Source organism: Anomaloglossus baeobatrachus, chromosome 3 (assembly GCF_048569485.1).
Source record: "Anomaloglossus baeobatrachus isolate aAnoBae1 chromosome 3, aAnoBae1.hap1, whole genome shotgun sequence".
Lineage (NCBI taxonomy): Eukaryota > Metazoa > Chordata > Amphibia > Anura > Aromobatidae > Anomaloglossus > Anomaloglossus baeobatrachus.
In genome coordinates, this window is record NC_134355.1 from 564003838 (window position 1) to 564029501 (window position 25664).

At 53.8% G+C, this 25664-nt stretch overlaps 1 protein-coding gene across 3 annotated transcripts in view; it reads right to left on the reverse strand.

Moving 5' to 3' along the window:
- The window catches only part of YEATS2 (YEATS domain containing 2), a 234585-nt gene that overhangs the window by 152863 nt on the left and 56058 nt on the right, over positions 1 to 25664 (reverse strand). For all 3 annotated transcript variants that reach the window (XM_075340905.1, XM_075340906.1, XM_075340904.1), the window contains exons 10-12: positions 24130 to 24286; positions 23556 to 23756; positions 23366 to 23463 (exon numbers count right to left, since the gene is read on the reverse strand). In XM_075340905.1, coding sequence (XP_075197020.1) covers positions 23366 to 23463; positions 23556 to 23756; positions 24130 to 24286 — 456 coding nt within the window. The remainder of the gene's footprint in view (positions 1 to 23365; positions 23464 to 23555; positions 23757 to 24129; positions 24287 to 25664) is intronic.

Consider the following 25664-nt stretch of genomic DNA (forward strand, 5'->3'; position numbering starts at 1 on the left):
CGGGCCCGAGTCATAGTAGAGATGACTTCAGGGGGGATACCAGAAGCCGTCAAGATCCAGGACTCAAGAGCCACGCCGTCAATCTGAGAGCTGCAGAATTCTGGCGGAAAAACGGACCTTGTGAGAGAAGGTCTGGACGGTCCGGAAGATGCCACGGCACCTCTACGGACAGATGGAGCAGGTCTGGGTACCAAGCTCGCCTGGGCCAGTCTGGAGCAATGAGGATGACCCGACGGTCCTCCATTCTGATCTTGCGCAGGACTCTGGGCAAGAGAGCTAGAGGGGGAAACACGTAGGAAAGACGAAACTGGGACCAGTCTTGAACCAGAGCGTCCGCTGCGAAGGCATGAGGATCGTGGGAGGATCGGAACCTTGTTGTTGTGACGGGATGCAATTAGGTCCACGTCCGGAGTGCCCCACTTGCGGCAGATTGACTGAAACACTGCCGGATGCAGGGACCACTCGCCACTGTCCACGGTTTGACGGCTGAGATAATCTGCTTCCCAGTTTTCCATGCCTGGGATGTGGACTGCGGATATGGTGGACTTGGAGTCCTCCGTCCATTGAAGGATGCGTTGAACCTCCAACATTGCCAGGCGGCTGCGTGTCCCGCCCTGGTGATTGATGTAGGCAACCGCTGTCGCGTTGTCTGACTGGACTCGGATGTGCTTGCCCGCCAATAGGTGGTGAAAATCTAGGAGAGCCAGGAGCACGGCTCTGGTTTCCAGCACATTGATCGACAGGGCTGACTCGGACGGAGTCCAAGTGCCCTGTGCTGGGTGGTGGAGACATACCGCTCCCCAGCCGGATAGACTGGCATCCGTGGTGAGGACCACCCAGGACGGAGCCAGGAAGGAGCGTCCCTGAGACAGAGAGAGGGGCCGAAGCCACCACTGAAGAGAGCTCCTGGTCTGTGGCGACAGAGCCACTAACCTGTGGAAGGAGGAAGGCCGCTTGTCCCAACAGCGGAGAATGTCCAGCTGCAGAGGACGCAGATGGAACTGGGCAAAGGGAACAGCCTCAATTGACGCCACCATCTGACCCAGCACCTGCATCAGGTGCCTGATGGAATAACGGCGGGGCCTCAGCAGAGAGCGCACCGCCAGTTGGAGGGACTGCTGTTTGATCAAGGGCAACTTCACAAGTGCCGGCAGAGTCTCGAACTGCATCCCTAGGTACGTGAGCCTCTGGGTCGGAGTCAGAGTGGATTTGGGCAGATTGACCAGCCACCCGAATTGGGCTAGAGTGGCGAGAGTGAGCGAGACACTCCGCTGACAGTCTGCGCTGGATGAAGCCTTGACTAGAAGGTCGTCCAGGTAAGGAATCACTGCCAACCCCTGGAGGTGCAGAACCGCAATCACTGCTGCCATGACCTTGGTGAATACCCGAGGGGCCGTGGCTAACCCGAAGGGGAGAGCCACGAATTGGAAATGTTCCTCTCCGATTGCAAAACGTAGCCAACGCTAGTGAGAAACTGCAATTGGCACATGCAGATAGGCATCTCTGATGTCGATGGATGCCAGGAAATCCCCTTGGGTCATTGAGGCAATGACTGACCGTAGAGATTCCATGCGAAAATGCCGCACCTGAACATGCTTGTTGAGAAGCTTGAGATCCAGGATGGGCCGGAAGGAACCGTCCTTTTTGGGGACTAGGAAGAGATTTGAGTAGAAACCTCTGAACCGCTCCCGGGCGGGAACCGGTACAATTACTCCGTTGGCCTGCAAGGATGCCACGGCCTGAGAGAAGGCGGCGGCCTTGGAACAGGGGGGAGTTGACAGAAAAAATCTGTTTGGCGGGCTGGAAGAGAATTCTATCCTGTAGCCGTGGGAGATGACATCCCGCACCCACTGATCGGAGACGTGTTGAAACCACGCGTCGCCAAAGTGGGAGAGCCTGCCACCGACTAAGGACGTTGCTGGCGCGGACAGATAGTCAAGAGGAGGCTGCCTTAGTGGCAGCAGCTCCTGCGGTCTTCTGTGGACGCGCCTTTGTGCACCAGTTGGGATTTTGGTCCTTGGCTGAGTTAGTGGACGAGGCCGAGGGCTTAGAGGACGACCAGTTGGAGGAACGAAAGGAACGAAACCTCGACTGGTTCCTACCCTGGACAGGTTTCCTGGTTTTGGTTTGTGGCATGGAAGTACTCTTCCCGCCAGTAGCTTCCTTAATAATTTCATCCAGTTGTTCACCGAATAGCCTGGACCCAGCAAAAGGGAGCCCAGCAAGGTACTTCTTTGAAGAAGCATCTGCCTTCCACTCTCGAAGCCACAAGATCCTGCGGATAGCGAGGGAATTAGCCGAAGCCACCGCAGTGCGGTGAGAAGCCTCCAGCATGGCAGACATGGCATAGGATGAAAAAGCGGAAGCTTGGGAAGTTAAGGCAACCATTTCGGGCATAGATTCCCTGGCGAGGGAATGCATCTCCTCTAGAGAAGCAGAGATGGCTTTGAGAGCCCACACTGCTGCAAAAGATGGGGAGAACGAGGCCCCTGCCGCCTCATATACAGATTTGGCCAGAAGGTCAACCTGGCAGTCAGTGGAATCCTTAAGAGAGGTGCCATCAGCCACTGATACAACGGTCCGGGCTGAGAGTCTAGACACCGGGGGGTCTACCTTTGGTGAATGAGCCCACTCCTTGACCACCTCAGGTGGAAAGGGAAAACGGTCATCAGAACTACGCTTTGGGAAGAGTTTGTCAGGACAGGCCCTAGGCTTGGTCACAGCGGCCTGAAAACTGGAGTGGTTAAAGAACACACTCTTTGTCCTCTTAGGCAAGGTAAACTGGTGCTTTTCTGCCAGAGAGGGTTGCTCCTCTGATACTGGCGGATTGAGGTCCAGTACAGAATTAATGGACGCAATCAAATCACTAACATCTGAGTCACTTTCGGACAGATCAATGGGGCACATGGAGGTAGCCTCCGAGCCCCCTGTAAAGGCATCCTCCTCGTCCCGCGAGTCAGCTTCTGAAACAGAGCCGCGGGACGAGGAAGGGGAGGGAGCCCTACGTCTCCTCTTAGGAGGACGGGGTCTGGGACCAGATGAAGAATCCTCTGTAAGCTCCGCTGAGAGAGCCCTAGCAGCAGAGGCACCCTGTGAAGGGGGCTGATGCATGTTCAGCAAAGTCCGGGACAGCTGTCCCATGGAGTCGGCAAAAGACTGGGAGATTGACCTAGATAAGGATTCTACCCAAGCCGGGGGTTCAGCCACAGGAGCCGGAGCAGCCGGAGAGACCACTGTGGGTGCGATTCCAGGCTGAGGCATTGTCAGGTTAGAGCAGGCATCACAATGTGGATATGTGCTCGGTTCAGGCAGCACGAGCTTACATGCAGTGCATACTGAATATAGCTTTGGAGCCTTGCTCCTCGTGTGAGACATGCTGCTGAAGTGGGGGCTCTGCCAGAGTGACCCCCAGAGAGTATATACAGAGGCCCACAACCAGAGGTTGTGGCTTACCAGACCGCTGGAGCGGTGTTGTGTGCCCTCCAGATCCCGAAGCCCGGACCCCCAAGCACCTCAGCAGGGATGCTGCAGCCAGTGCTGATCGCAGAGAAAACGCTGATAAAATAGCGCAGGAGCGAGGAGAGGGGGCGGGACCTGCTCTGAGAGCGGGATCTGGAGGGCCAAAGAGACTTACAGGGGAGGAGACATGTACCCAGTGAGGAGTGTCCCTCCCCTGTGCAGAACGACCGCTGGGCGGAGCCGCACTGTCCCTCACCATGAATGACATGCGAGGGCAGTGAAACCGAAAGTAGGCCTCCGGCGAAGTCGGGGCCTAAATTTGAGCGGTGCGGCCGGCGCGCAGGCACCATCGGCGCGGTTCTCAGGCGACAGCCAGAGAACCGGCCGGAAATGTCAGAAAACTCACTCAGCACACTCTCCCACCATAATAAAGTACAGGGACCCCCAGAATATAAACGTCTCAGGTACTTAGCTTGCTGAGACGCAGGGTTCCAAGTCCCTGGGGATGAGTGCTCCGTCCAGCAGGATCCTGAAGGGCTGCGGATTGAGACCGGTCTCCTGCCAAGCATGGAGAACCGTGCTGGCTCCCACTTCAAGCCAGAGCCCGAGGGATGGTGAAGGAGCGCGGCATCTAAGGCTCCAGCCTTGGAATCAACCTTAACAGCACCGCCGACACAGTGGGGTGAGAAGGGACATGCCGGGGGTCCAGACTTGGACCCGCTTTTCTTCAAACTCTTTCCAAAAATGAAAAATCAGATGAGAATGCATGTGTGGATGTATGCCTCCTGAACACAAAGCAATGAACTGGCTAGATCTGGTTCTCCAGGGGGTGTATAGGCTCAGAGGGAGGAGCTACATATAAACGATATATGAACGATAAAGAAAAGGTGACTCCGAGGAGAGCGCAGCCAAATTAGAGACTCTCCTGAGAGAAGTTATGGCAACCAGAAAGGCCACTTTCTGTGAAAGACGATACAAAGAATCCTCCCTAAGAGGCTCAAAGGGGGGTTTCTGCAAGAATGTGAAAACCAAGTTAAGGTCCCAGGGGTCCAAGGGCCGCCGGTAAGGCGGAATGATGTGAGACGCGCCCTGCATGAAGGTGCGGACCTGAGCCAGCCGAGCGAGACGCCGCTGGAACAGAACTGACAGAGCCGAAACTTGTCCCTTGAGAGAGTTGAGGGACAGTCCTAGCTGCAGACCGGACTGTAGAAAAGACAGAAGAGTCGGCAAGGAGAACGGCCAAGGAGGATGGCCGGTAGAGCGACACCAGGACAGGAAAATTTTCCAAGTCCTGTGATAGATCTTGGCGGAGGAAGACTTGCGCGCCCGAGTCATAGTGGAGATGACTTCAGGGGGGATACCAGAAGCCGTCAAAATCCAGGACTCAAGAAAAACGGACCTTGCGAGAGTAGATCTGGACGGTCCGGGAGATGCCACGGCATCTCTACGGACAGTTGGAGCAGATCCGGATACCAAGTTCGCCTGGGCCAGTCCGGTGCAATGAGGATGACTCGACGACCCTCCATTCTGATCTTGCGCAGGACTCTGGGCAAGAGAGCTAGAGGGGGAAACACGTAGGACAGACGAAACTGGGACCAGTCCTGAACCAGAGCGTCCGCGGCGAAGGCCTGAGGATCGTGGGAGTGAGCCACGTAAACAGGAACTTTGTTGTTGTGACGGGATGCCATTAGGAACCAGCAAAAGGGAGCCCAGCAAGGTACTTCTTTGAAGAAGCATCTGCCTTCCACTCTCGAAGCCACAAGATCCTGCGGATAACGAGGGAATTAGCCGAAGCCACCGCAGTGCGGTGAGAAGCCTCTAGCATGGCAGACATGGCATAAGATGAAAAAGCTCAAGCTTGAGAAGTTAAGGCAACCATCTCGGGCATAGATTCCCTGGTGAGGGAATGCATCTCCTCTAGAGAAGCAGAGATGGCTTTGAGAGCCCACACTGCTGCAAAAGTTGGGGAAACCGCGGCCCCCGCCGCTTCATACACGGATTTGGCCAGAAGGTCAATCTGACGGTCAGTGGAATCCTTAAGGGAAGTGCCATCAGCCACCGACAACGGTCCGGGCTGAGAGCCTAGACACCGGAGGGTCTACCTTTGGGGAGTGAGACCACTCCTTGACCACCTCAGGTGGAAAGGGAAAACGGTCATCAGAACCACGCTTTGGGAAGCGTTTGTCAGGACAGGCCCTGGGTTTGGTCACAGCGGTCTGAAATCTGGAGTGGTTAAAGAACACACTCTTTACTCTCTTAGGCGAGGTAAACTGGTGCTTTTCTGCCAGAGAGGGTTGCTCCTCTGATACTGGCGGATTGAGATCCAGTACAGACTTAATGGAAGCAATCAAGTCACTAAGATCTGAGTCACCCTCGGAAAGATCAATGGGGCACATGGAGTTAGCCTCCGAGTTCCCTGTAAAGGCATCCTCCTCATCTTGCGAGTCAGCTCTTGAATCAGAGCCGCGGGATGAGGAGGGAGAGGAAACCCTGCGGCTCCTCTTAGGAGGACGGGGTCTGTGCCCTGATGATGAATCCTCTGTGAGCTCCGGTGGACGGAGGTCAGATGATAGGGATCCTAAAGAACCCTTAGCAAGAGCATTAGAGGCACCCTGTGAAGGGGGCTGACGCATATTCATCAAAGTCCTGGACAGAAGTCCCATGGACTCAGCAAAAGACTGGTAGATAGACCTAGAGAAGGACTCTACCCAGGCCGGGGGTTCAGCCACAGGTGCAGAAGCAGCCTGAGAGACCACTGGGGGTGAGGCTCCAGGCTGTGGCACCTCCAAGTTAGAGCAGACATCACAATGTGGATAGGTGCTCGGTTCAGGCAGCAGGAGCTTACATGCAGCGCATACAGTATAAAGCTTTGGAGCCTTGCTCCTCGTGTGAGACATGCTGCTGGAGTGGGGACAGCTTCTACAAAGAGAATGAACCCCAGGGAGTATATACAGAGGTCCACAACCAGAGACCGGCTGTGGCTTACCAGACCGCAGGAAGCGGTGTTGTGTGCCCTCCAGATCCCGAAGCCCGGACCTCCAATGCACAGCACCTCAGCAGGGATGCAGAGTGCAGGATGGCCCAGCGCAGAGTGAACCCTGTCCAAGAAAATGGCTGCCGGAGCGAAGAGAGGGGGCGGGACGGGGGCGTCTCTGTAGGAAAGCGGGATCTGGAGGGCCATAGAGACCTGCAGGGGAGGAGTCACGCACAAGCAGTGGGGAGTGTCCCTCCCCTGTGCAGGACGGCCGCCGAGAGGAGCCGTGCCTGTCCCTCTGCATGAGTGACAGGTGAGGGAATGGCCGCCGGTAACAGAAACTAGGCCTCCGGCAAAGCCGGGGCCTAAATTTGAGCAGCGAGGCCGACGCGCAGGCACCATCGGCGCGGTTCTCGGGCGAAAGCCAGAGAACCCGTCGGAAATGTCAAAATAAATACAGCAAACACACTCTCCCCATACAATAAAGGACAGGGACCCCCAACATATGAACGTCTCCTGTACATAGCTGCTGAGACGCAGGGCCAGGTCCCTGGGGATGAGTGCTCCGTTCCAGCAGAGTCCTAAAGAGCTGTGGACGGAGACCGGTGTCCAGCCAGGCATGGAGACCGCGCTGGCTCCCACTTTAAGCCAGAGCCCAGGAGGGATGGTGAAGGAGCACGGCATGTAAGGCTCCAGCCTTGGAAATCAACCTTACAACACCACCGACACAGTGGGGTGAGAAGGGACATGCCAGGAGTCCAGACGTGGACCCGCACTTCTTCAATCTCTTTCCAAAAAGCAAAAAATCATATGAGAATGCATGTGTGGATGTATGCCTCCTGAACACAAAGCGATAAACTGGCTGGGACTGGCTCACCAGGGGGTGTATAAGCTAAGAGGGAGGAGCTACACTTTTAAGTGTAGTACTTTGTGTGTCCTCCGGAGGCAGAAGCTAAACACCCAAGGTCTGGGTCTCCCAAAGGAACGATAACGAAAAAAGGGCAACCCCCAATTGGCCAGTGGGCAGTTTTAAATAAAACCGAGCGCATATAACACATTCGTGGGAAGACGGCAGAAGGCATGGCCTGTAGGAAGTAGGCCTTGACGAAGCCGGGGGCCTAAGTTTACGGGTGCAAACGGGTGTTGCTGAAGAAACTCATTGCAGTTCCATCCAATGATCACTTGGAAGGAGTTGCGGAGGGAAGGGTAACCAATGAACTGTGTTTCTGCTAGGAGGGGAGTGAACCCTGGGCCCGAACAGATTGGGAACCCTCCGCTGCCCATGTATAAGGAAATGAGAGAGGTACCTGTCCAGACACAGTCTTAAATCCTTTTTACAGAATGGGCGATATCTCCAAGGGTCCCTCGAGGCATTCTCTGGGGATGGATCAGTCATCCCCCGATGCAGTCTCGCTATCGTGGACGATCAAACTGGGTATGGATGGTGAGGACAGTTCAGGTGGCTGCCCAGAGACACTCTTGATGTGTTAAAAGGTAGGGTCCTTCTGGACAGACCAGAGAGGGTATGCTGTGGACGAGACCACAGTGTTCTCTCGGTCTCTAAGGTGGGAAGACAGGATATGTGATTATATCCTGCTGCCCAAGTCATAAGCTATATTTGAAAGACACATGAAAAAGACTAACAACACATAACAGAGTTTATTGTAGAAACGGGTCTGAGCTGAGAGCTTTTGGATATCCCATGGTTTCCTGCATCCAACAATGGAGCGAAAGAAGGATTTTTGTGTACTCACCGTAAAATCTCTTTCTCTGAGTCTTCATTGGGGGACACAGGACCATGGGTGTATGCTACTGTGACTAGGAGGCTGACACTAAGTGAACATAAAAAGAGTTAGCTCCTCCCTGGCAGTGTACACCCTGAGCCGGAGGCGGTACTATGCCAGTTTTGTGTAAAAGCAGTAGTAGGAGAGCCTTGAACAACCATAACTAAACAATGTAATACAAGAGAAAAATGTGTGTTGACAAAAACACAGTGCCTTATGGGCACGTAAATATACAGTAGCCGGATGGAAACAAAGGTGACCCGCAAACAACATCGGGAAACATCCGGTAAAGGAAGACCTCACAATCCAAACAGGGTGGGTGCTGTGTTCCCCAATGAAGACTCAGAGAAAGAGATTTTACGGCGAGTACACAAAAATCCTTCTTTCTCTATCGCCTTCATTGGGGGACACAGGACCATGGGACGTCCAAAAGCAGTCCCTGGGTGGGTACATAAGCCATCCTACAGAACCAAAGCAAACAACAAATTCTGTGGGAACGCTCTGTACAAATGTTTACTACCTTTTTAGAGGTGTGCGACGGCCGTCTGCAACATCTTTCTCCCAAGGCAGGCATCTGCTGATGCCTGGGTGTGGACCCTGTAAAACCTGGTGAAGGTATGAAGACTGGACCACATTGCGGCTTTGCAGACTTGCTCGGCAGAAGCCTGGTGTCTGATTGCCCAAGACGCCCCAACTGCCCGGGTGGAATGGGCTCTTACTCCCCTCGGAGGGGACTTGTCCCTGACTCGGTAGGACTCCGCAATGGCTGATCTGATCCATCTGGCAATGGTAGCCTTGGACGCCGGCATGCCCTTCTTGGAACCAGCAGGCAGGACGAACAGGTTGTCTGATTTGCGGAAAGGCGCAGTTCTCGAGATGTAAGTCCTGAGCGCTCGTACTAAGTCCAGAGTGTGTAGTGACCTTTCCAAGGAGTGAGTGGGTGCCGGACAAAAAGATGGAAGCACGATCTCCTCATTCAGGTGAAAAGGAGACACCACCTTCGGCAGGAACTCCGGAGACGGGCGCAGGACAACCTTGTCCTGGTGAAAAACCATAAAAGGTGAGCGGCATGACAGAGCTGCCAGTTCGGACGTTCTCCTGATTGAAGTGACCGCCACCAAAAAAGAGAATTTTGTTTACTTACCGTAAATTCTTTTTCTTATAGTTCCGACATGGGAGACCCAGACCATGGGTGTATAGCTTCTGCCTCCGGAGGACACACAAAGTACTACACTAAAAGTGTAGCTCCTCCCTCCGAGCATATACACCCCCTGGATGACAAATCTAACCAGTTTAGTGCAAAAGCTGAAGGAGGACATCCACCCATAAGTAGAGAGTAAAACCCGGAATAACCGGAACCTCTGTCTACAACAACAGCCGGTGAAAACTCACGGAACAAGAACTGCCAACAGGCAACAGGGAGGGTGCTGGGTCTCCCATGTCGGAACTATAAGAAAAAGAATTTACGGTAAGTAAACAAAATTCTCTTTTTCTTCATCGTTCCTTATGGGAGACCCAGACCATGGGACGTCTCAAAGCAGTCCATGGGTGGGAAATAAACAGAAACTGAGAAGTAGGCAAAACCTAACTTCACAAATGGGCGACAGCCGCCTGAAAGATGCGTCTGCCCAAGCTCGCATCTGCCGAAGCATGAGCATGCACTTGGTAGTGCTTCGAAAAGGTGTGCAGACTAGACCAAGTGGCAGCCTGACAAACCTGCTGAGCCGTAGCCTGGTGCCTGAAAGCCCAGGAGGCACCGACAGCTCTGGTCGAGTGCGCCTTAATCCCTGGCGGAGGGGGCACCTGAGAACATTGGTAGGCATCGGATATGGCCGACCTAATCCAACGAGCTAGGGTCGGTTTAGAAGCCGAGAGACCCTTGCGCTGACCCGTGGTTAGCACAAAAAGAGAGGTGCACCGCCTAAGAGCGGCGGTGCGTGACACATAGATCCGGAGCGCACGCACCAAATCCAAAGTCTGCAACGCTTTCTCAAAGCGATGCACAGGGGCCGGACAAAGGGAAGGCAATGAAATGTCCTGGTTAAGGTGGAAAGGAGATACCACCTTAGGGAGAAAGTCCGGAGTCGGACGGAGAACCACCTTGTCTTGGTGAAAAACCAAAAAGGCTGACTCCGAAGAGAGCGCAGCCAAATCAGAGACTCTCCTGAGAGAAGTTATGGCCACCAGAAAGACCACTTTCTGTGAAAGTCGAAACAAAGAAACCTCCCTAAGAGGCTCAAAGGGGGGGTTTCTGTAAGGCCGTGAGGACCAGATTAAGGTCCCAGGGATCCAAAGGCCGCCGGTAAGGAGGAATGATGTGAGATGCGCCCTGCATGAAGGTGCGCACCTGGGCCAGTCGGGCGATACGCCGCTGGAACAACACTGACAGAGCCGAGACCTGTCCCTTGAGGGAATTGAGGGATAGTCCTAGCTGCAGGCCGGACTGTAGAAAGGACAGGATGGTCGGCAAAGAAAACGGCCAAGGAGCATGGCCGGAAGAGCGACACCAGGACAGGAAAATCCTCCAAGTCCTGTGGTAAATCCTGGCCGAGGAAGACTTCCGAGCCTGAGTCATAGTGGAGATGACCTCGGAAGGAATGCCTGAAGCCGTCAGGATCCAGGACTCAAGAGCTACGCCGTCAATCTGAGAGCCGCAGAATTCTGGCGGAAAAACGGACCTTGAGAGAGAAGGTCTGGGCGGTCCGGGAGATGCCACGGCATTTCTACGGACAGACGGAGCAGGTCTGGGTACCAAGCTCGCCTGGGCCAGTCTGGAGCAATGATTATAACCCGACAGCCCTCCATTCTGATCTTGCGCAGGACTCTGGGCAAGAGAGCTAGAGGGGGAAACACGTAGGCCAGACGGAACTGGGACCAATCTTGAACCAGCGCATCCGCTGCCAAGGCCTGAGGATCGTGGGAGCGAGCCACGTAAACCGGGACCTTGTTGTTGTGCCGGGATGCCATTAGATCCACTTCCGGAGTGCCCCACTTGCGGCAGATTGACCGGAACACTGCCGGATGCAGGGCCCACTCGCCGCTGTCCACGGTTTGGCGGCTGAGATAATCTGCCTCCCAGTTTTCTACGCCTGGGATGTGGACTGCGGATATGGTGGACTTGGAGTCCTCCGTCCACTGAAGGATGCGATGAACCTCCAACATCGCCAGGCGGCTGCGAGTCCCGCCCTGGTGATTGATGTAGGCAACTGCTGTCGCGTTGTCCGATTGGACTCGAATGCCAAATCTTTGAAATCAAAAATCAGAGAATGCATGTGTGTGTGTGACCTCCTGAACACAAAGCATTGAACTGGTTAGATTTGTCATCCAGGGGGTGTATATGCTCGGAGGGAGGAGCTACACTTTTAGTGTAGCACTTTGTGTGTCCTCCGGAGGCAGAAGCTATACACCCACGGTCTGGGTCTCCCATAAGAAACGATGAAGAAAAGACCACTTTCCAGGATAAGTGTGAGAATGAAGATTCTCTGAGTGGTTCAAAGGGAGCCAGTTGGAGGGATCCTAAAACCAGATTAAGATCCCATGGTTCTAGCGGAGCCCAATAGGGCGGATTCAGATGAGCGACTCCTTGGATGAACGTCTTGACCTGCGGACGTGATGCTAGGTTTCTTTGGAAAAGAACAGACAAAGCCGAAACCTGCCCCTTGATGGTTGCCAGCGAGAGACCCGCTTGCAACCCTGCCTGAAGGAACGCTAGAAGCGTCGGTAGTGAAAAAACTAGTGGGGAGAGATTGCCGTTGACCTCGCACCACTGAAAAAATGCCTTCCAGGTCCGGTAGTAGATCTTCGACGATGAGGGCTTTCGAGCCCTAATCATAGTCTGAATCACTTCTGGAGCAAACCCTGACTGGGCTAACAGCCAGGATTCAAGAGCCATGCCGTCAAATTGAGAACCCCTGAATTTTGATGGAAGAGCGGACCCTGAGACAGCAGGTCCGGCCAATCTGGAAGCCGCCATGGGGTGTCTGGGACGAGCTGTGCGAGTTCTGCGAACCATGCTCGCCTGGGCCATTCTGGAGCGATGAGAATCACCGGAATGCCCTCTGCCTTGATTTTCTTGAGGACTCTTGGAATCAGTGGCAACGGCGGAAAGATGAACGGTAGTCTGAACTGTTTCCACGGAAGAATGAGGGCGTCGACTCCTAGCGCCTGCTGGTCGTGGTAGCGGGATATGAACTGTGGAACTTGATTGTTGAACCACGAGGCCATCAGGTCCACATCCGGAGTCCCCCACCTGTGGCAAATCTGCTTGAAAACCTCTCTGTTTAGAGACCATTCGCCCGACGCCAGACCCTGTCTGCTGAGGTAGTCGGCCGCCCAATTTTCCGCGCCGGGGATATGTACCGCGGAGATCCTGGCGTTGTGAGACTCTGTCCACTGTATGATCCTCTTCACCTCTCTCATCGCCATGACGCTCCTCGTGCCGCCCTGATGATTGATGTATGCCACCGCCGTGGCGTTGTCCGATTGAATCCTGATTGGAGACCCTTGGAGAAGGTGTTGAAAATCTTGCAGGGCTCGTAGGACTGCTCTGATCTCCAAAACATTGATCGGGAGCTGGCTTTCCTGGTAGGACCACTGACCGTGAGCCGTGTGGTGCTGGAAGACCGCTCCCCAGCCCAGAAGGCTGGCATCGGTGGTGACCGTCTTCCAGTGCACTGGTAAGAACGACGTTCCTTTGGCGAGATTCTGCCTGTTGGTCCACCAGCGCAGCGAGTGGCGGACTTTCGGGGACAAACGTATCTTGCGATCCAAGGTGAATAGAGACTTGTCCCAATTGTGCAGCAGGAATAGCTGAAGAGGGCGAAGGTGGAAGCGGGCAAACGGAACCGCCTCTATTGCCGCCACCATCCGACCTAGTGCCCTCATACCAAATCGTATGGACACCGCCCTGGAGTGGAGGAGGGTCTGGACGTCTTTCCGGAGGGAGACAATCTTTTCCTGTGGAAGGAACATGCGTCCTTGGATGGTATTGAACTCCATGCCTAGGAAGGTAATCCGGTGAGCCGGGGACAACGAGGACTTCTTCCGATTGATGAGCCAACCGAGACGGGATAGAGTGTCGATGGTGATCTGGACACTTAGACGACAGTCGTTGAAAGAGGACCCCTTGATCAGTAAGTCGTCCAGGTATGGAATTACCAAAACACCTCTGGAGTGCAGAATCGACATGGCAGCGGCCATGACTTTCGTGAACACTCGAGGCGCGGAAGCAAGACCAAACGGTAGGGCAGTGAACTGATAATGATCGTGTGCTACGGCAAAGCGTAGGAATCTTTGGTGCTGGTGTGCAATTGGGATATGCAGATATGCGTCCTGTATGTCCAGAGAGGCGAGGAATTCGCCGACCTCCATGGAGGCAATCACCGATCGGAGGGACTCCATGCGAAATCTTCGGGTTCTGACGTACCTGTTGAGGATCTTGAGGTCGAGAACAGGGCGCACAGTGCCATCCTTCTTGGGGACAACGAAGAGGTTGGAGTAAACTCCTCTGAACCGCTCCGAATCTGGAACCGGAACCACGACCCCTGAGCGGTGCAGAGATTTGATGGCGTGAAAAAAGGGGCGAGCTCGCGCGTCCGACTCGGGAGGATGGAAAAGAAAGAAGCGGCTTGGAGGAATTGACGTAAATTCTATCTTGTAACCCGAGACTAGGATTTCTCTGACCCAAGCGTCTGTGATCAAAGGGAGCCAGACATGTTGGAACAGAGAAAGGCGCCCCCCCACCTGGTCTGCGCTGACGCGCGAAGACCAGGAGTCATTTCGAGGAGTATCGCTGAGATCTAGATGTTGGTTTGGCAGGCTGGCGTGGTCTGGAACGCCAGGAGGGATTTGTTTTGAAAGACGGGTTCTTCCTGCTTCTCTGTGGGGATCTGTTCCTCCTAGGCTGTGCCGGGGAACTGAAGCTGCGAAAGGGGCGAAAACCTGAGGTCGGCTGGCGGCGTGGGAAACGCCTTGGTCTCAGCTGTGGAAGGGAGGTGCTCTTTCCTCCCGTAGCCTCGGCGATAATCTGATCGAGCCTGTCCCCAAACAGTCGGCCTCCTGCAAACGGGAGAGCGGTAAGTGATTTCTTTGAAGCCGCGTCTGCATTCCAGGCTCTGAGCCAGACTGCCCGGCGGATTGCCACCGTGTTGCTGGCCGCCTGTGCTGCGCAATTGGCTGTAGACAGAGATGCGTTAATGATATACTCACCCGCCAGGGCAATCTGTGCAGCCATGTTGACAAGCTCGGGATCGCCCGACTGCGAGCGAAGCCCTCTGCGGAGGGTGTCGGCCCAGGTCACCATGGCCTTAGCTACCCAGACGGCGGCAAAGGCCGGAGACAGTGCCGCGCCTGCCGCCTCAAAAGCCGAACGGGCGAATCTCTCGATGTTACGGTCCGTGGCATCATGGAGCGATGTTCCCTGCGGCAGAGATAGAACTGTATGCGAGGCCAGACGGGAGACCGGAGGGTCGACCACCGGTGAGCCCGCCCATTCCTTCCTGAGATGTTCGGGGAAGGGATAGTGTAAATCAATCGACTTACCGTTGTTGAACGTCTTGTCCGGTTGCTGTCTGTGCTTGCGTAAGATCTCAGCGAACTCCGGATGATCGCAGAAATACCTGTGAACACGCTTAAGTCGTTTGAAAGATACCTGTGAGCTCTGGGTGGTGGCAGAGTCAGGCTGTAGCTTCAGCGTCGTATTCACCGCGTTGACCAGGCTGTCCACCATACGCCAGACGTCGGCTGCCTGATCCGAGTCCATAAGGGAGGCTGCATCCGACTCTTCCCCTGAATCATCACACGGTCTCAGAGACGAGTGGCTCTCGGGCCTTGGAGGGGAGAGAGACCTCTGGGAGGAATCGGAAGACGAGACCGTGCGGGTCCGCTTCCGTGCTCCTGTAGTCGGTTCTGGGTCAGACCGACTGACTGTCACCCTGCGACGGCTGGACCTGCGGGGCATGGCTGAGCGTAGGGAGTGACTGCAAAGCCTGCGCGATGGTCTGAGACGCCCTCGACAGGGAATCCACCGACTGGGAGAGAGAAGTCAGCCACTCCGGGGGAGGGAGCGCATTGGGGCTCGGTGCATCCTGTACTGCTGCAGTAGCGAGTGGGATGGGGGTGTCGGCGGCGTCTGGGGCAATCTGCGTGGGCTGTGGGTCAGGGACGCAAGCTGCGCAGAGGGGGGTAGCTTGGCCTTGGGAGAATTTTTCGTTGCAGGACGAGCACGCAAAATGCATTATGAACGGGACCTGTTTGGATCGGGAGGACTTAGAGTTAGGCATGGCTGCTCAGGGGGCTCCTACTAGAGACACTAGGGAGGAGACAGGAGATAGGAGGAAAAAAGTGAGAAGAAAAAATGTAAGAAAAGTTGCTGGTCCTAATCAGAACCAGCACGCACCCAGGCCTGTGTCCTCCCCGGGTCAGCAGGAGGCTCAGAGTATCAGGGGACAGCCACCGGAAAAGAGATGCTGCTGCCCAGTGGTCTGCCTGTGCTGTGGTGGGCCGTTTGCAAGAAAACGCGCTCTTTTGCCTTTTTTTTTTTTTTTTTTTTACTGAGGGGGCGTGCTAGGGATGATATCTGCTGTTGCTGGGCAGAAAAAGCGGGGGGCGGGCCCGAAAGACGCGCGCGGAGAGCTCCGGCCTAATGTAGGCCCGAAGCCGGGGACTAAATTTGAGAGCGGCGGCCGCCGGGAGCGCAGCGCTGCGCGCGGAGCAGGGCTTACCTGCGTCCCTGCGCGGTGTCCAGGTCCCTGGGTCCCATCCTGGCTGCTGAAGGCCCCCGGTGAGTGCAGGCTTGTGCTGGCAAGTGCCAGGGGAGGCTGCTGGGGGGCTGTGTGGAAGACTGCAGAGCGCTCCTGCGCTGCAGTGTGTGCTCCTTTGCCTGGGCCCAGTGAAACAGAGGAGAACGCTGGGGGAGGCCTGATGCTGTGAGCGCTCCTGTGCTTGCGATGTTTCCTCGCCGTCTCCATCCGAAACACCCCTTGGGACGGTACCATAGGGGTCGACGGGGAGTAAGCCCATAAAACGTAAATGAGTGGGACCCCAATCAGCCCCTGGGGTGGTACCATGGGGTCGGAGGGGAAAAAGGGCTGTGTCTCGAGTGGGGACGATACCCTGGCATTCCAGGCTCTGTATGGACAGAGCAGGCGAGGATACTCTCTGATGTGGGATCTTTAATCCTGCAGAAGAGATAAAAAGCGTAAAGAAGGGAATTTTGTTTACTTACCGTAAATTCCTTTTCTTCTAGCTCCAATTGGGAGACCCAGACAGTGGGTGTATAGCTACTGCCCTCTGGAGGCCGCACAAAGAACTACACTTAAAAGTGTAAGGCCCCTCCCCTTCTGGCTATACACCCTCCCGTAGGAGTACAGATTCCTCAGTTTTAGTACCAAAGCAAGAAGGAGGAAAGCCAATAACAGTTTCAAAAACAAATTCAATCCGATAACACGATCGGAGAACTTAAGAAACAACATGAACAACATGTGCACCCGAAAAAACGAAACCCTAAGAACAAATAGGGCGGGTGCTGGGTCTCCCAATTGGAGCTAGAAGAAAAGGAATTTACGGTAAGTAAACAAAATTCCCTTCTTCTTTTTCGCTCCTAATTGGGAGACCCAGACAGTGGGACGTCCAAAAGCAGTCCCTGGGTGGGTAAAAAGATACCACATGAACGGGCTGTCAGACAGCCTCTTCCTACAGGTGGGCCACCGCCGCCTGAAGGACCTGTCTACCTAGGCTGGCATCTGCCGAAGCGTAGGTATGCACTTGATAGTGTTTGGTAAACGTGTGCAGACTCGACCAGGTAGCCGCCTGGCACACTTGCTGAGCCGTAGCCTGATGCCGTAATGCCCAGGACGCACCCACGGCTCTGGTAGAATGGGCCTTCAGTCCAGATGGAATCGGAAGCCCAGCAGAACGGTATGTGTGAAGAATTGGTTCCTTGATCCACCGCGCCAGGGTGGATTTGGAAGCTTGCGATCCCTTATGCTGACCAGCGACTAGGACAAAGAGCGCATCCGAACGGCGTAGAGCCGCCGTGCGAGAAATGTAAATCCTGAGTGCTCTCACCAGGTCCAACAGATGTAAACCCTTTTCAAATTGGTGAACTGGATGCGGACACAAAGATGGTAAGGTGATATCCTGATTGAGATGAAAGGAAGAAACCACCTTGGGAGAAAACTCTGGAATTGGACGCAGTACTACCTTGTCTTGGTGAAACACCAGGAAGGGAGATTTGCAAGATAACGCCGCTAGCTCGGACACTCTTCGAAGAGACGTGACCGCCACAAGAAAAACTACCTTTTGTGAAAGCCGAGAAAGGGGAACCTCTTTCAAAGGCTCGAAAGGCGGCTTCTGGAGAGCAATGAGAACCTTGTTCAGATCCCAGGGTTCCAATGGCCGTCTGTAAGGAGGAACGATATGACAAACTCCTTGGAGAAACGTGCGTACTTTAGAAAGCTGTGCCAAGCGCTTCTGAAAGAATACGGATAGCGCGGAGACTTGACCCTTAAGAGAGCTAAGCGACAAACCTTTTTCCAACCCAGACTGCAGGAAGGAAAGAAAAATTGGCAATGCAAATGGCCAGGGAGAAAACCCTTGAGCCAAGCACCACGCTAAGAATATCTTCCACGTTCTGTGATAGATCTTAGCTGAGGATGGTTTTCTAGCCTGTCTCATTGTGGCAACAACCTCCTGAGATAAACCTGAGGCCGCTAGGATCCAGGACTCAATGGCCACACAGTCAGGTTCAGGGCCGCAGAATTCAGATGGAAAAACGGCCCTTGAGACAGCAAATCTGGACGGTCTGGTAGTGTCCACGGTTGGCCTACCGTGAGATGCCACAGATCCGGGTACCACGACCTTCTTGGCCAATCTGGAGCGACGAGTATGGCTCGATGGCAGTCGGACCTGATTTTCCGGAGAACTCTGGGTAACAATGCTAGAGGTGGGAACACATAGGGGAGTCGGAATTGCGACCAATCCTGAACCAAGGCGTCTGCCGCCAGTGCTCGGTGATCGTGAGACCGTGCCATGAAAACTGGGACCTTGTTGTTGTGCCGTGACGCCATCAGATCGACGTCCGGCGTCCCCCAGCGGCAACAGATCTGCTGAAACACGTCCGGGTGAAGGGACCATTCTCCTGCGTCCATGCCCTGGCGACTGAGAAAGTCTGCTTCCCAGTTTTCCACGCCTGGGATGTGAACTGCGGATATGGTGGACGCTCTGCTTTCCACCCACGTCAAAATCCGTTGGACTTCTTGAAAAGCTTGGCGACTGCGTGTTCCCCCTTGGTGGTTGATGTAAGCCACCGCCGTAGAATTGTCCGACTGAATCCGAATCTGCTTGCCTTCCAGCCATTGTTGGAAGGCTCGCAGGGCAAGATAGATTGCTCTGATTTCCAGAACATTGATCTGCAGGGTGGACTCTTCCAGAGTCCACATCCCCTGAGCCCTGTGGTGGAGATACACCGCTCCCCACCCTGATAGGCTCGCATCCGTCGTGACCACTGCCCAGGACGGGGGAAGGAACGACTTTCCCTGTGACAATGAGGTGGGGAGAAGCCACCAACGGAGAGAGTCCTTGGCAGTCTGAGAGAGGGAGACAGTCCTGTCGAGGGACGTCGATTTCCCGTCCCATTGGCGTAGAATGTCCCATTGTAGAGGGCGCAGATGAAACTGCGCGAACGGGACTGCCTCCATTGCTGCTACCATCTTTCCTAGGAAATGCATGAGGCGCCTCAGTGAGTGCGACTGGCTCTGAAGGAGAGATTGCACTCCAGTCCGTAGCGAGCACTGCTTGTCCAGTGGAAGCTTCACTATCGCTGATAGAGTATGAAACTCCATGCCAAGATAAGTCAGAGATTGGGTCGGGGTTAGATGAGACTTTGGAAAGTTGATAATCCACCCGAAACTCTGGAGAGTGTCTAGTGCCACCTTCAGACTGTGTTGGCATGCCTCTTGAGAGGGTGCCTTTATAAGCAGGTCGTCTAGATACGGGATGACCGAGTGACCCTGCGAGTGCAGAACAGCTACTACTGCTGCCATGACCTTGGTGAAGACCCGGGGGGCTGTTGCCAGACCGAAAGGTAACGCTACGAACTGTAGGTGTTCGTCGTGTATGACGAAGCGTAGGAAACGCTGATGCTCTGGTGCGATCGGCACGTGGAGATACGCATCCTTGATATCTATTGATGCTAGAAAATCTCCTTGAGACATTGAGGCTATGACGGAGCGTAGGGATTCCATCCGGAACCTCCTGACTTTTACGTGTCTGTTGAGCAACTTTAGATCCAGGACGGGCCGATACGATCCGTCCTTTTTTGGGACCACAAACAGATTGGAGTAAAAACCGTGACCTTGTTCCTGAAGCGGGACGGAGGTCACCACTCCTTCCGCCTTTAGAGCGGCCACCGCCTGCAACAGAGCATCGGCTCGGTCTGGTGGTGGAGAAGTTCTGAAGAAACGAGTTGGCGGACGAGAACTGAACTCTATCCTGTACCCGTGAGACAGAATATCCCTCACCCAACGGTCTTTGACGTGTGACAGCCAGATGTCGCCAAAGTGGGAAAGCCTCCCACCGACCGCGGGTGTGGGAATCGGAGACCGCAAGTCAGGAGGACGCCGTCTTGGCAACGGTTCCTCCGGCTGTCCTTTTTGGGCGTGACTGAGACCTCCAAGAATCTGAGCGTCTCTGGTCCTTTTGAGTCTTTTTTGACGAGGCGAATTGGGACCTGCCCGGTCCTCGAAAGGACCGATAACCAGACTGACCCTTCCTCTGTTGGGGTTTGTTTTGTCTGTGTTGCGGTAAGGATGAGTCCTTACCCTTGGAGTGTTTGATGATTTCATCCAAACGCTCTCCAAACAATCGGTCACGAGAAAAAGGCAAATTGGTTAAGCACTTCTTGGAATGAGAATCTGCTTTCCAATGTCTCAACCACAGGGCCCTACGCAAAACAACGGAGTTGGCTGACGCCACTGCCGTGCGGCTTGTAGCGTCAAGAACAGCATTAATCGCGTACGACGCGAATGCCGCCATTTGCGAGGTCAATGGTGCTACCTGCGGGGCACATGCACGTGTGACGGAGTCAACTCGCGCAAGCCCGGCTGAGATAGCTTGGAGTGCCCATACGGCCGCAAAAGAAGGCGCTAATGACGCTCCAATCGCTTCATAGATGGATTTCAGCCAGAGCTCCATCTGCCTGTCAGTGGCATCTTTAAGTGCCGCTCCATCTTCAACTGCAACCAAGGATCTAGCTGCAAGCCTGGAAATTGGAGGATCCACTTTTGGACACTGGGTCCAACCCTTGACCACCTCAGGGGGAAAAGGATAGCGTGTATCTTTAAGCCGTTTAGGAAAACGCCTTTCAGGATAAGCGTGGGGTTTCTGGATTGCGTCTCTAAAGTCAGCGTGGTCCAGAAAAGTGCTTAAAGTACGCTTAGGGTATCTGAAATGGATTCTCTCGTGCTGCGAAGCTGACTCCTCCACAAGAGGAGCTGGTGGGGAAATATTTAACATCTTATTGATGTTAAATATAAGATCATTAACTATGGCGTCACCATCTGGTGTATCTAGATTGAGAGCGGTCCCAGGATCAGAATCCTGATCAGTTACGTCCGCCTCATCACCCATAGATTCATCTCGCTGGGATCCTGACCATTGAGATGAATGTGAAGGCCCGTCATAGCGAGCCCGCTTAGGCTGCCCGGGGCCATCGTCCGAGTCAGAGTCTTCACCCTGAGGTGTATATGCCCGTCCCGGAGCTTGGAGCTGAGGGGGACCAGGGGGCAATGATTGCACAGTGTCCGTGGCCTGAAGTACAGGCCTAGCTCGCAATGTGTCAAGAATTTGTGACATAGTGAGAGACATTCTGTCAGCAAAAGCTGCAAACTCAGTTCCTGTCACCTGGACAGCATTCACAGGTGGTACACCCTGGGTCACGTCCAGCAGAGGTCCCGACTGTGCAAGCGCCGCAGGGGCCGAGCACTGCACACAATGGGGGTCCGTGGAGCCTGCCGGTAGAAAAGTCCCACAAGCGGTGCAGGAAGCATATAATGTCTGTGCCTTGGCACCCTTGCGTTTTACGGACGACATGTTGCTGGCTCTCTGCAATGTGAGAGAGTCTATAGCCAAAGGGCGACCAGCGCTATGCAATACAAAGTATTTGTAGAAACAAAATACTAAGAATAATACTGGCACAAGAGGGGGCTTACCGCCCGCTGAATAGCGGGTAAGAGGCTGCAGATTCCCTGTCTGGGTCTCCCCGGCTCCCCTCTGCAGCTCAGCGTGTCAGCAGGAATGGCTGCCGGCGTCTGTGGAGAGGGGCGGTCCGTGGGAGTTCCCAAACAAAAGTGCGGGAACAGTGTCCCCTCTGTGCCGATTGTGAGGGCTGGAGTATGTAAAAACGACTCCAGCCCTCAGCGCTGATGCACTGGCCAGCGTCCCGCCCCTCTCCTGACTGGCAGGTCTGGGGGCGGGAACGAACGGAAGCAGGCCGCAAAAGCCGGGGACTCGAGTTATCAGCGCGGCCGCCGTAAAAGCGCGGGCCGCGCTGAAGTCCCCGGCGCACCACAAGTGTCAGCCGCGCCGCAGTCCCAGCGGCCGGCATGACCGTTCCTAGACGTGGCCAGCGTCCCGCCCCTCTCCTGACTGGCAGGTCCGGGGGCGGGAACGAACGGAAGCAGGCCGCAAAAGCCGGGGACTCGAGTTATCAGCGCGGCCGCCGTAAAAGCGCGGGCCGCGCTGAAGTCCCCGGCGCACCACAAGTGCCAGCCGCGCCGCAGTCCCAGCGGCCGGCGCGACCGTTTCCCACTAGTGTGCCTGCTTCAGCGAAGCTGAATGAGGCCTGGCACAAGCGCCGTAGCGCTGATGTCCCCCGGCGCACTACAACACCCAGCAAGCTGCGGTGTGAGCGCCAAATGCACGGGGACACAGAGTACCTTGAGGAAGCAGGGCCATGTCCCTGATGTACTCCGCTCCATCCAGCATCTTCTCCAGGGGCTGTAGATGGAGCACGGTCTCAGTGCCTGGAGACCGGTAAATCCCACTTCACCCAGAGCCCTGTAAAAAGGGATGGGGAAGGAATCAGCATGTGGGCTCCTGCCGCCGTACCCGCAATGGGTACCTCAACCTTACAAACACCTCCGACATACAGTGGGGTGAGAAGGGAGCATGCTGGGGACACTATATGTGTCCTCTTTTCTTCCATCCGATATAGTCAGCAGCTGCTGCTGACTAAAAACAATGGAGCTATGCGTGCGTGTCTGACCTCCTTGCGCACAAAGCTAAAACTGAGGAATCTGTACTCCTACGGGAGGGTGTATAGCCAGAAGGGGAGGGGCCTTACACTTTTAAGTGTAGTTCTTTGTGCGGCCTCCAGAGGGCAGTAGCTATACACCCACTGTCTGGGTCTCCCAATTAGGAGCGAAAAAGAAAAGGATGAGAACGCTGAGCGGCGCCGTATAGTTGAAAAAAACGGAAAAAAATAAATAGCCTAGGCTGAGGTTGGGAAACAGAGATATGGGCCCACATCAGCCTCCTACGACACTAAGCAAAAAACTGGCATAGTACCGCCTCCGGCTCAGGGTGTACACTGCCAGGGAGGAGCTAACTCTTTTTATGTTCACTTAGTGTCAGCCTCCTAGTCACAGCAGCATACACCCCATGGTCCTGTGTCCCCCAATGAAGGCGATAGAGAAAGAGGATTTGGGATACTCACTGTAAAATCTGTTTCTCGGAGCCTTCATTGGAGGACACAGCTCCTGAGCTTGTATACTGTTTTTTAGTTTTGAACCATGTTTTCCTCAGCTTCGTTAATACTTAACTGTTGCTTCTCTTTGTGCCAGTTGGCGCTAACTATTTTATTGCCTAAATGTCAGCTTCTAGTTTCATGGTTTTCTGTGTCTCCAACTTTTAGAAAGAGAAAGACTGAACTGGTTTGGTAACTTTACAGCTATGGTATTATTGTATTTTTTACAAAATTGCGGGGTTTTTTTTCCCTCCGTTCAACTGAATGCAATATAAAGATTGTTTGAACTCCTCAGGGCAGGACTTGCTGGTACTCAGTAGCTTTCCAATCTAGCTGATAGGTGGGTTACATCAGTGGAAACAAAATTTCTCATGTAGATATAATTGTATTAAAATTAACCTTTACCTTTATATTTTGAGTTATGAAACTGGTACCATGAATCTTGGGCAAAGGTGAGCGTGTCCCGGCTTGAGATACATTGGAGTGCTTGCTTGTCGGACTACCTGAACGTTTAAGAACAATCCATTTTAATTTTAGAATTTTTAGTAATACAGACTTAAAGAGAAATAAAGGTATAAGAATTCGGGAGCCTTACCAGACACAATTTTGCAGCTCATTGTAATTGGCTGGAAAGATTTCCCGGGCGAGTCAGCCATCCCTAGCCCTGTTGCCTGACCTTGGGGGACAATCTTACAGCTGGCAGTGATGGGCTGGAAAGCAGTGCTGCCGTGTGCCCCAATGGTGAACCTCTGGGTCACTTTGGTGGGTGTAAATGTTGGATCTGATGAACCATAGCCTTATTAAAAAAAACAAAACCCAACAACATTAAGCAAATGTTAATCCATACATAAAACAAAGATGACAGATTAATGTCCTCCTAACAATACGGTTAGTCTAAGCTCATCACCAGGACACAATGAGACCATCACTCTAAAATTGGACATGCTGGAACGATATTGACCACCTCACAGTAAATTGTCCGGGGCTCCCATACACATTATACTGTCGGTCGAACCCGTCAATATTGGTGCATTCGACAGACATTAATGTGTACGGGATGGGCTGAGGGGATTTCGTGACACTCACTGGAATCAGGATCTCTGTCCCTACATTATGCTGCTTTCAGTTTAGGTGGCAAACACCTGGTGACGGATTCCCTTCAAATCTACCTTTTTCTGCTAATGCATGAGTCCCTTTGTGTGGTGATGATGGTTTACTGATGGGAGGTTCGGGCACAGATTCTTCAGATTGACTAGATTCATTAGAAGATTGTGAAAAGAGGTAATCTTCTCCAAACGAGTGTCTAAGGAGTTCAACTTCAACAACCTGCAGACAAACAGTAAAGAAAGAAAAAAACGGTTAGACTTCTGAACACCAAACTTCCCCAGTACACGCAAGATGCCGGTCAGCTGAATGATAGTTCGGCTGGCAGCCATCTTGCCCGATTTTCCCATACACGAGTGCTTCCTCAGCCTAGCGCTTCTGTGTTCTTCATGAGAGCTGCCGACAGCCTTATTTCCAGGGAGAAGAAAAAATATTAGTCTGAAATCAGACATGCTGGACCTCACCTTCCCAGAAGATAATTTGTCGGGGTCCCCATACTCATTAGACTTTCACCCGAACCTGTCTATATCGGTGGGTTTGGCAGACAGTATCCTGTGTATGGGGCTTAAGGCCATGAGCCCACAGGAGAAAGTAACTGCAGACTTTGGTGCGGAAAACCCACGGATTTTCTAGATTTGCCAGATAAACCCGCGGGTTTATGCAAGTACAGACACTCCCCATGTTATCCTCTGGGATATGGAGAGTGCTCTATCAATGCTGCGGTATTTGCGGCTGCGGATTTCCCGCAGCAGCATGTAACTACATGTCAATTATTCATGCAGAATTATCTGCGGAATTCCTGCTTTTCCATTATGGATATACAGGGCGGGAAATCAGCAGGAATTCCGCACTGTTTCCGCAGGTTAACCGCAACTATTCCGCAGAAATACCGTAACAATGGATAGCTGTGTGAACCTGCGGAAATACCTGTAGAAAAGTCCACAGGTATATTCTCCAGTGGGCACATCGCCTAAGGCGGTCTTTGCACACTACGACATCGCAGGTGCGATGTCGGTGGGGTCAAATCGAAAGTGACGCACATCCGGCGTCGCAGTCGATATCGTAGTGTGCAAATCCTTTTTGATACGATTAACGAGCGCAAAAGCGGCATTATCGTATGATCGGTGTAGGGTCCGACATTTCCATAATGCCGCTGCAGCTACGGTACGATGTAGTTCCTCGTTCCTGCGGCAGCACACATCGCTGTGTATGAAGCCGCAGGAGCGAGGAACACCTACCTGCGTCCCGGCTGCAATGAGGAAGGAAGGAGGTGGGCGGGATGTTTACGTCCCGCTCATCTCAGCCCCTCCGCTGCTATTGGCCGCCTGCCATGTGACGTCGCTGTAACGCCGCATGACCCGCCCCCTTAGGAAGGAGGCGGATCGCCGGCCAGAGCGACGTCGCAGGACAGGTGAGTGCATGTGAAGCTGCCGTAGCGATAATGTTCGCTACGCCAACAACCACAAGTTGTTGCTGCTGCGACGGGGGAGGGGAATATCGCGCTCGACATCGCAGCATCGGCTTGCGATGTCGCAGCGTGCAAAGTACCCCTAAGGGTCCATTTACACTGCAAGTTTACCGCAAACGACTGTTCATGGGA